Source organism: Populus euphratica, unplaced genomic scaffold (genome assembly GCF_000495115.2).
Source record: "Populus euphratica unplaced genomic scaffold, PopEup_1.0 scaffold37.1, whole genome shotgun sequence".
Taxonomy (NCBI): domain Eukaryota; kingdom Viridiplantae; phylum Streptophyta; class Magnoliopsida; order Malpighiales; family Salicaceae; genus Populus; species Populus euphratica.
Window position 1 is genome coordinate 291,733 of NW_011499909.1, and position 10,022 is coordinate 301,754.

The 10,022-nt window shown below is 36.6% G+C and overlaps 1 protein-coding gene across 1 annotated transcript; it reads right to left on the reverse strand.

The window, feature by feature from the left end:
• Positions 1-393: 393 nt before the first annotated feature.
• On the reverse strand, positions 394-3,704 carry LOC105133719 (uncharacterized). The gene is made up of 5 exons (XM_011037805.1): positions 3,323-3,704; positions 3,168-3,234; positions 1,800-2,599; positions 1,084-1,363; positions 394-666 (listed from the first exon to the last, which is right to left on the reverse strand). Exons 1-5 carry the CDS (start codon positions 3,326-3,328, stop codon positions 647-649), a joined length of 1,173 nt encoding a protein of 390 aa, XP_011036107.1. The 5' UTR covers positions 3,329-3,704; the 3' UTR covers positions 394-646.
• Positions 3,705-10,022: the final 6,318 nt, after the last annotated feature.

Genomic DNA, 10,022 nt, shown 5'->3' on the forward strand with positions numbered 1-10,022 from the left:
TACTTAAAAAGCAACTGGCCTGTAATATATAGTCCTTGAACAGTCTTAATAAAGTCATGCATGGATTCAATTCTTCTTCTGCACGACCATACCCTTGACATTAGTTACTCACAATTGCAACGGTTCTTTCTTTCTTCTGCCTTTCCTCGCTAGGGTTATTCTGTGATCCTCAAAGCTTCGTATGGAACCATTTTGAATAACAATCATTAATTCTATGGTATTGTTTTCTTTCGATATCTTACCATGTACATTTAGCATCCCTGTTAGTCATTCTTGTGTAAAAAAGCTTTGGCAGCTTGAGCCACATTTGTCTGTAACGTTTTGGCTCATATATATGAGCTCTTTGTTTGGGGTCAGTCTATCGTTGCAGTTCATTTACCCAGAGAAAACAAAATATAAAATTTAACTTGGACATAACTAAAATATGTCTGCCACAAACAGATATACATAACAATTACTCGAAGGCACCTACTGTAAGAACTGCCCTTTTTATTTATTTTTCGCACTCAAGTTCTTCATAACATAATAATCACACTCACATTTTAAAAGCATCAATCACCTATAAGAACATGTTTTCAAACCATTATTACTTCTTTCTAATGGAAGAAGATATTTTAAAACCATACTTGACTGCTGCATTTGCCTTTCACAGCTCCAACACCAGGTCTGCAAAGCATAACACACAAAACTGAATTAGGACAGATACAGCTCCGAACAAAACAAGCACCATTACCAGCCATATGATGCCTGGTGCTGTTGCTAAAATTAGGTGATCCGCATCATGTCCCTGCTCAATCAATCTTCATAATGCTTGACAATAATAACATGGAAACGATCAAAGAACTAACACTTGAGAGAAACTAGAGCAGAATCTCAAAAGACCCCATATATAGTCAAAGAACAGATATGTTTGTCTTTTCATTGATCATGAGAATCAGAAACTGATCCCAGCCATATGTTTCAGAATTTGAGTTCTAAACAGTCAGGTTGTGATCACAACAAATTTAGTGAACGAGTACCTGAAGAAATAAGGCCATTTAGTTATCGCTCTAACAAAGAGCAGTTCTGAGAGGGATTACTTACAGTCTGCGTCTGTTTTAATCCAGCATTCCCTGCTTCCATTTGAGTCACAGCCAGTAAACATGAAGTGAGGTGGGTTAGATTGACTCTTGAAGCGCCTTATGCTCATCTTTGGAAGGGTTTGGGGAACTATGGTGATATCCTCATCCAGGAGCATCTGTCCTCCATTGTTGTTTCCCCCATTGTTGTTGCTCTTCTTATTCTCGGTTTTTGGGGGCTTGTCAGCCTTCCTTGTGGATGTTGAGCTTTCAGGATGAACTTTCCTGTGGAACATGTGTAGGATCTGCACAACACACATCAAGCAGAACTTCACACCTAGGATATTGCACTAATTCAGTATAACAGAAAATATGCTGGGCTCGAAAAATATGTTAGGTAAATATACATGAGCAAAGAAAAATAATAAAATATAAGGGTTGATCTGTATTTCTGTCTTCTTTTTAGTTTTTTTAATGAGGTCATTTCATGAATTTTTGAAAGCAAGCATTTTGGACTTGGTGAATTGCGTCATATTTGCTGAGTTTATTTTTTCAAGTTCATTAGATGATACGCGGGTCTCTAATAAAGCGACAGTGACAGTATTCTTTATTCCCTCATCTTCCAAACCTCCCAGCACTATCTGGTGGGGTTTGAACTTGGAATTCTCAAGTTAGTATTATTGGTTCTATATTTATCAAATCAGGATTTTGGCTTAGAAGTTATGGTATCTGTAGACATACCTTGTGCAGTTTTGTTTCTGCTGAAGCAGTATCAACAGTTGCTCCTCCAGCGGAAGTAGAGCTTCTAGAAGAAGCATGGAGCATTTTCTTCTTCAGAATCTTTTTCATGAGATTCACGGCAGATTTATCAGCCTCCTTCTCCACGCGCTTCTCCTCCCTCTCAAGTTTAACACCATAATTTTCCTCTGCTATTTTTGTTTTCTGAAATAGCTCGCCAAGTGATGTCCTGTGCTCTTTCTTTGCCACAGGTGCTGTCTCCGACAGTTCAATTGCTGATCCAAAGAGATATCCCTGCAGAGGACAGACTGCATTGGAATCTCGACCTTCCATTGGCTTGCCACTGAGTGTAATGGTGCTGCCATGACTGCTTCTCCCAGCACTGACATGACTGTTTCTTCCTGATGAGTCATTGCTGCAATCTTCTGCCAGAACCTTCTCCAACTCATCATTGATAAGCTTAAGTTCATTCTCTGTCACTTCAGTCTCTTTCTCAGTTATATTCTCAACAGAGATGGGAAATGTTGGTGTTGAAGGGTCAGTGTTGACTGGCTCCGAACCAAGGGTTCCAATTGCCAGAAAGCCATGGAATAGTTCGGATATTGCGGCTGAAGATTCTTCTTCATAGTCTTCTTCTTCTTCTCCTTCTTCTTCTTCCACTCGAGCTGCTTCTAAGCCAGCAAAAGACTTTCGAAGGTGCTCTTTCTGGGCTTGCCTAAATGTTCTGGTCCCATTGTTCGGTTTCGTGTAGTGTTGTTGGTCATCAAGGGATGGCTGTCCTATGAGGCAATTGCAAGGATTGCCTGACACACACACGCAAAAGAAGGAGAAAGTTAAATGAACTTGATTCTAATAATGCATTTTGGCAGGAATCCAATCCAATGTCTTGGTTTTTAACCATATTGCGTTAAACTAAGGTACAAATTTAACGAGTTTTCTGCTTTCGCATATTTTCAAATAAAGTTTATTTCACTAGGGTCTTATGGATGATATTCTATTCATAATAGAATGCAGCGTAGAAAATTATTGCCCTAGCCAGAAGTCTGGAAATATTTCTGTTGTATTATGTTCATCATTTTTGCTTTTTCTTGGGGGACGGAGGTGGCATCGCACATCAGGTTTCTGATGGTGGCTAACTACCTTTGCTGGGAGATTAATACGATCCTGAAATTCAAGAATTTGTCTTCTGTGCAAGTGTATAATACGAGTCATGCATGGCAGTCTTTTCGTTCTGCGCTTACATTTTGCCTTTCCTCTACATGTGGATAATCTTATATTAACCCAAAAATCTAAGGCCATCATTTCCATGATCATGCCTATATTTGAAATAGGGAAGTGTTTAGCAGGAATATAAAAATTGAAGATACCTACCAATAGCAAAATCCTTCAGTGTTTCACTACCATTTTGCCGAAGCTTACGGTGCATCCAACCTAGTAACTGCAATAAAGTGGGATTCATAAATTAGCTCAAGAAGCATTGAGAAAGATCAATACTTTACTCTTTTTCACGTATACAGTAGACTTACCTTCATCTTTTCTCTCTCTTGAGAAATAAACACTCAGTTTCAATCACTTTGGTTGTTATGAGAAGCTAGGAGAGGAGTTGCATTTCATAATTACAGGTACAACTGTTTATGAATAAGATAAATCCAATGATCTCAGATGAGGGTGGCTGGAGAGAACCAAAAAGATAGTTCCAAGATTTGGGATGGGAATTCTTTGTCAAGATCAAATCATGCGGTCAAAATGGACAGTGTGTCCTGGACTTTATGAGCAAATGGTTCTGTATAAGCCATGTACTCGTTTGGGAGTGAGGTTGATAAATTCTTTTGCATGATTTCACTTTGATCACTCAATCTGTTGCAGTGTTTTTACACTGTTGAACATTTATTGGCCACACATCCGATAGACCTGTATTTGCAGATGCATTTTATAAGAAGTGGCTACGTGAGATGACCCGTGTGTTGGGTTATTTAAGTAATTAAATATTTATAAATTTATATGGTTTGACAACTTGTCTATTTTACGGTATTAGTGATTTATATTAATCATTCAAAGAAATAATACATACAAAGGAGAAGAAAAAACTCTTTTCAACTTAACTCTACTCACTCTAGTTCTCTTCTGCTCTCTCTTGTTTCTTTATATGTCTCAGCTCTTCAATATATCTAATTATAGATAAAGTTGGGGGGCATGAGATATAAATCATGTCATGATTTATACCATCAATTAAGTCTCTATTATATGCCAAGTGGGAGATTAGGTATTCCTACTTGCATATAATGGAGGTGAGACAATGCTTGTCTTTACTTTCTAACAATCTCCCACTTGAAAACAAACAATGAAATTATCTTTTATCTTTGAAGACCAACTAAAGTTTTACACAACTTCAGTCAATCAAGTCTAACTCCATTAGTTAGTACTCTTTCTGCTATAAACATCTCCTTCTAGATCAGTGTTTATAAAATCTTTAAGTTTCAAACCACTAGCTATAAAGGTAAAACAAGTCTCTGATGAACTTTTTAAGTACCTCATGATCTATTTTACCACCTCCCAATACTGCTTTCCAGGATTGTTTATATATCGGCTTATAACTCCCATTGCATGGACAATATCTGGTCTGGTACAGACCATCGCATACATTAAAGAGTTGATAGCTGAGGCGTATAGAATCTTATCCATGTATCCACATTCTAACTTAGTTTTTGGTGATTGGTCTTTGTTGAGTTTGAAATGATTCCCCAAAGGTGTACTTACTAGTTGAGCATTATCCATATTAAATCTGTTGAGAACCTTCTTGACATACTCTGTTTGTGAAAGCTTTAGCCATGCTTTGTCTTTATCTCTGATGATTCTCATGCCAAGTATTTGTTTAACAACTCCCAAATCCTTCATTTCAAACTGTTTTGACAACTGTTGTTTCAACTTATCAATCTCTTCAATGCTGGATCCTACAATCAACATATCATCCACATATAATAGTAGAATGATGTAGGAGTTGTCAAAATGTTTGACAAAACAAGAATGACCAGCTTGACATCTTGTGTATCCCAAACAACACAAAAAGTTGTCAAACTTCTTGTACCATTATCTTGGAGCTTGCTTCAAATCGTATAGGCTTTTCTTTAGCTTGTAGACTTGGTTCTCCTTTCTTTGTATTGCAAACCCCTCTGGTTATTGCATGTAAATATCTTCCTCCAATTCACCATGAAAAAATATTATTTTTACATCTAATTGTTCAAGATGTAAATTTTCTGCAGCTACAATCCCCAAAACAACTCTGATTGTTATGAGCTTCATAACTGGAGAAAATATCTTAGAGTAGTCAATCCCTTTCTTTTGTTGAAACCTTTTTACAATAAGTTTTGCCTTGAACCATTTGCTTCCATCATGCTCAGTCTTTACTCTATAAACCCACTTATTTTGCAAAGCCTTTTTCCCTTCAAGTAATGTGGTTAGCTCCCAAGTCTTGTTCTTCAACAACGAATCCATCTTGTCCTTTATAGCTAACTCCCACTTGCTTGAGTTTCTATCTTGTAAGGATTATTCATAAGTTAGCAATTCACCATCATCTGTCAACAAAATATAATTTAGTAGAAGTGTAAACCGTTGTGGGGGCTTTACAGTCTTTAAAGACCTAGAAAACATAAACAGTTGGTTCACTTGGCTCCGTATTTTCTTGTGTAGTAGTAGGTACAGATATGCTTGAATCTTCTTATAAACACTCTTGATTTTTGTTCTACTCAGTAACATCGAAAAGCCCTTCTAATCTTATGAATTCAGATTTTTGTGGACTTGTATTGAATCAATTATATCTGTTTCTACACTTGATCTATCTTTGTACAAAACTTTCTCATTAAATATCATGTTCCTGCTTCTGATAATCTTTCTGTTCTGATCATCCCAGAACTGAAATCCAAATTTTTCATCTCCATAGCCAATAAAGAAACATTTCTTGAATTTGACATCTAGCTTGTTGCGAGCATCAGAATCTATATGCAAATAGAAAACACACCCAAAGACCTTTAAATGAGAGAGTTGTACCTTCTTTTCTCTCTATACTTCCTCGGATAATCTGAACTCCAAAGAAACTGATGGTCCATAATTGATCAAGTAAACTACTGTATAAAGTGCATCAGTCTAAAATGTTTAAAGTAACCCAGAATGCAACCTTATGCTTCTAGCTCATTCATTGATGGTCATGTTCATCCGATCAGGAATATCATTCTGTTGTGGTGTGTCTAGAATGGTCTTTTTCATTCAGATACCTTTGACAACGTAATATTTTTTTAAACCTCCATCAATATATTCTCCTCCATTATTACATCTTAAGCATTTCAACTTCAGACCTAATTCAGTTTCAACCATAACCTTCCATTTCTTGAATGTTTCAAACACATCAAATTTATTTTTCAGAAAGTAAACATATACCTTCCTACTGAAATCATCAATGAAAGTTAAGTCACATAATACCGAAAACCTCCAAGAGATGCTATTGGAGAAGGTCCCCATAAATTTATGTGTACCAGTTCTAGCTTACTTGGTCTTAAGGTTTTGCCAACCTTTAAGAAATTGAGCTTCTTTTTTTTTTCAAAAACACAGCTTTCATAAATGTCTATATCAATATTTTTTAACTCTGGCACCTTTTCCTTTAACTGAAGTATCTTCATCCTCTTTTGACTCATATGGCCGAGTCTATAGTGTCATAGCTGTGCCTAATTTTCTGCTTCAATAAAGGCAATAATATCTGCAAATCTTGTGGTCATATACAGGGTGCTAGTTTTCTTTCCATGAGCCAAAACCATTGCTCCCTTCGATACCTTCCACATACCTCCAGAAAAAAGGATTGAATGACCACTATCATCAAGTTGTTTGATGGAGATCAACTTCTTCTTTAATCCAGGAACATGCCTTACATTTTACAAGTTCCATATAGATCCATTCATTGTCTTGATTTGCATATCTTCTATACCTATAATATTTATTGGTTATCCATCAGCCAGATAGACTACATCGTGATCTTCAGTAATATAGTTTTGTATCATTTCATGGTGTGGTGTACAGTGGAATGAAGCACCAGAATCAAGGATCTAAACATCAATTGGACTTTGTACAGCAAGAATCAAAGTATTTTATACCTTATCTATAGTAGCGCAGAGTCAATTTCAAGTTTTTTTGGTTTTGTGCAACTCCTCATGAAATGACTAGATTTGCCATAATTCCAACATTTAACCTGTTTTCTGGGTTCAAACTTACTTTTACTTTTGTATCTTGATTTTGATCTACCTTTAGATAACCCTCTATCTTCTCTTTTTCCTTGAGTGTTGATGTTGAAAGATGAACTTGAACTTGAACTTGAACTTTCATCTGAGTCTTTCCTTCGCACTTCATCAACTAAAATCAAGTCTCAGATATCATCATATTTCAGTTTGGATTTTTCAGCTGAGTTGCTTATGGCTGTTCTCATACCTTCCTAACTACTCGGAAGCAAAGCTAACAAAATGAGTGCACGGATCTCATCATCAAACTCAATTTTAACAAATAACAATTGATTTGTGATAGTATTGAAGTTGTTGAGATGTTGTGTAACAGAGGTGCTTTCTGTCATCTTCAAGTTGAACAACTTCTTCATCAAGTGCATTTTATTATTTGCTAAGGGCTTCTCATACATCCTAAACAAGACTTCACAGAGGAAGATGAAGTTTCTTCCTATATAGATAGTTTTCAATTTGTATTTTCCAACATCTAAAATTTGTCCCATCAAATTTTTTAATTCCAGTAGCCTTTATTTCATCTACTATTTTTAACACTTCTCAAATTTGAATATGCTAAATCTGATCTTAAGGATGTGTTCAGAATGGCCAAAAAAAGTTGGAAATGCCACTGAAATCACCTAAATAGAACTTTGGATAGCTCAGATCTTACCAATCAAACTTTTATATTATTAGACACTGCAGATGAAGCTACGTGTCAGCGGGAATAGTGTCTACAGCGCGCTAGATCAAAACCCAATATGCTGACATGGCTATGCTGGCATGTCAAACATGTAAGCAACATAGACCCACATATGATGATGTGGCAGATCCACGTGGATTCTGATCTTACGTGCTTGTGCTGACTTGTACTAGTGACGTGGCTGATGATTGTACAGAATTGTTGTTGTGGATGATGACTGTATAGAATTACTATTGTGGCTGCTGACTATATGCTGCTATGTCAAATCAATCCGGTTCAGTTGCATGTATTTGGGCAAAGAAGACGCGTGGGGCACCTCGGTACGCGTGGGCAATCTTGAAGTCGACGCGTGTGGGCATACAGGACGTAAGTTCTTCACCAAGTTTTCACCAGTGGATTCGTCTCATCTTCCTTTACACGATGGTATGTTCAAAAATACATTTTGAGAACTTTGATTTTTGAGTTTGGATCAAATACTTTTTTTTTCAAGAACAAGCTCTGATACCAGTTGTTGGGTCATTCAAACAATCAAACACATATAAATTTACGTGGTTCGGTAACTTGTCTACTCCACGAAGCTAGTGGTTTATATTAATCACTCAAAGAAACAATACAAACAAAGAAGAAGGAGAAAAACTCTTCTCAACTCAACTCTATTCAATCTAGCTCTCTTATGTTATCTCTTGTTTCTTGATATGTCTCAGCTCTTCAATGTGTCTAATTATAGACAAAGTTGGAGGCATAGGTTATAAATTATACCATGATTTATATCATCAATTAAGCTTTTATTATATACCTAATGAAAAATTAGTTATTTTTACTTGTTATATAATAGGTGGGACAATGTTTGTCTTTATTTTCTAACACCATGGGCCTTTGGAATTTAACATGTTTTCGCACATGCAACTTCTGTATTGTTGCAATAACACCAACTGTTGCAGCATGGTATTCCACTAGGTACTTCGCGGAAAGACTTCGGGCTCAAAACTAGGGACCGAAAAGAATATCATGTCGGAATTTAATGAATTCAAGGACAATCTGACAAAGAAGAAGATCTTTTCTCATTAGGGCACAGTAAGCGGAAATGTCCATTGCTTTCTGGTTGCTCGACCCCAGGGTGTGGTATTTCTCTGTAGGTCTTATCAGATAAACCATAATAAATTGTGATTATCTTTAATAAATATCTTGATACTGCATTTTCTGATCTTAAAATTTGCCGCCATGTTTTGCTATTCAGAAAGCAACTTGATGTGCGTAACAGTTGGGAAGCCTGAAGCTCCAGAGTCACGGACATGACTAAAATCTAAAACCTTCTCTTGGTTCTGGTTCCATGGCCAATTTGTTGGAGCTATAATTAACTCCTTGTTTTATTTCCTCGTACAGAACGGAACTCCTCAGAGTCTGATTTCAACATACGGCTATATGACCCACACCGCTTCCTGGCAGTTTTTGCTGTGGATGGCCAAGTTGCCAAAGCTACTGTTCCAGTTGTGTTTTTTCGGAGTAAGCGATCAAATATTATAATAATTTATTACAATCATTATATATGTTTTCTTAGCTCATTTGCCTGTTTGCCATGAAATACTGACTCTGCCCCACAAGCAACTTCAAGAATAGGAGCGAGCAGAAAAATAAGAGAAGTGTTTTTAGCTCAGAGACAAAAGGTAACAGCGATATCCTGGATGAGAACAAATACCTTTCCACGCTAGTGTACTCATAACTTATTGAACGCAAGTATCGAGTGAGCAACTTTGTTTTTCAGTAAGTGTCTCAGAGGACAATCAGGGCTTAAGATTTGGATTTCTACTAGGTGGTTGCAGGTTCAAACTCTGCGAGGGCAGGAGGGTGGAGTTAGAGGGGTACCGTGCGCTCTATGTAAGGCCTCCCATTGGAACAAAAAAGAAATGGTTTCAATAAAAGCTGCAATAAAAATTCTTTTGTGATGACAGCAGATGTTGAACAAATTCTTATAGAAGTCGCCTTAGCTCAGTTTACTTGTTCTTTGGCTTTCTGAAGCGTGTAATTGGACACACTACAATTCTAATATCTAACTACTTCTGCTTGGTCTACATCACGTTACCTGTCAATACTAGCGGCTTTAAGCAAGGCTGTCAGAATAGGCTGTCAATTCTGTTTTTGATAAGTATTTCGTTTTACAATTAAAATGAAATGCTGTAGTTTTAGAGTTTTTCGGCGTGTTATTTGGAATTGTACTGTTCTCATACACACAGATATATATATATATATATATATATATATATATATATATAT

Coding starts and splice junctions, on each gene's coding strand:
- LOC105133719 (XM_011037805.1), bottom strand. Junction 1,364..1,799: donor CAGAAACAAAACTGCACAAG/GTATGTCTACAG, acceptor TGTGTTGTGCAG/ATCCTACACATGTTCCACAG. Junction 667..1,083: donor GATTAAAACAGACGCAGACT/GTAAGTAATCCC, acceptor TATGCTTTGCAG/ACCTGGTGTTGGAGCTGTGA.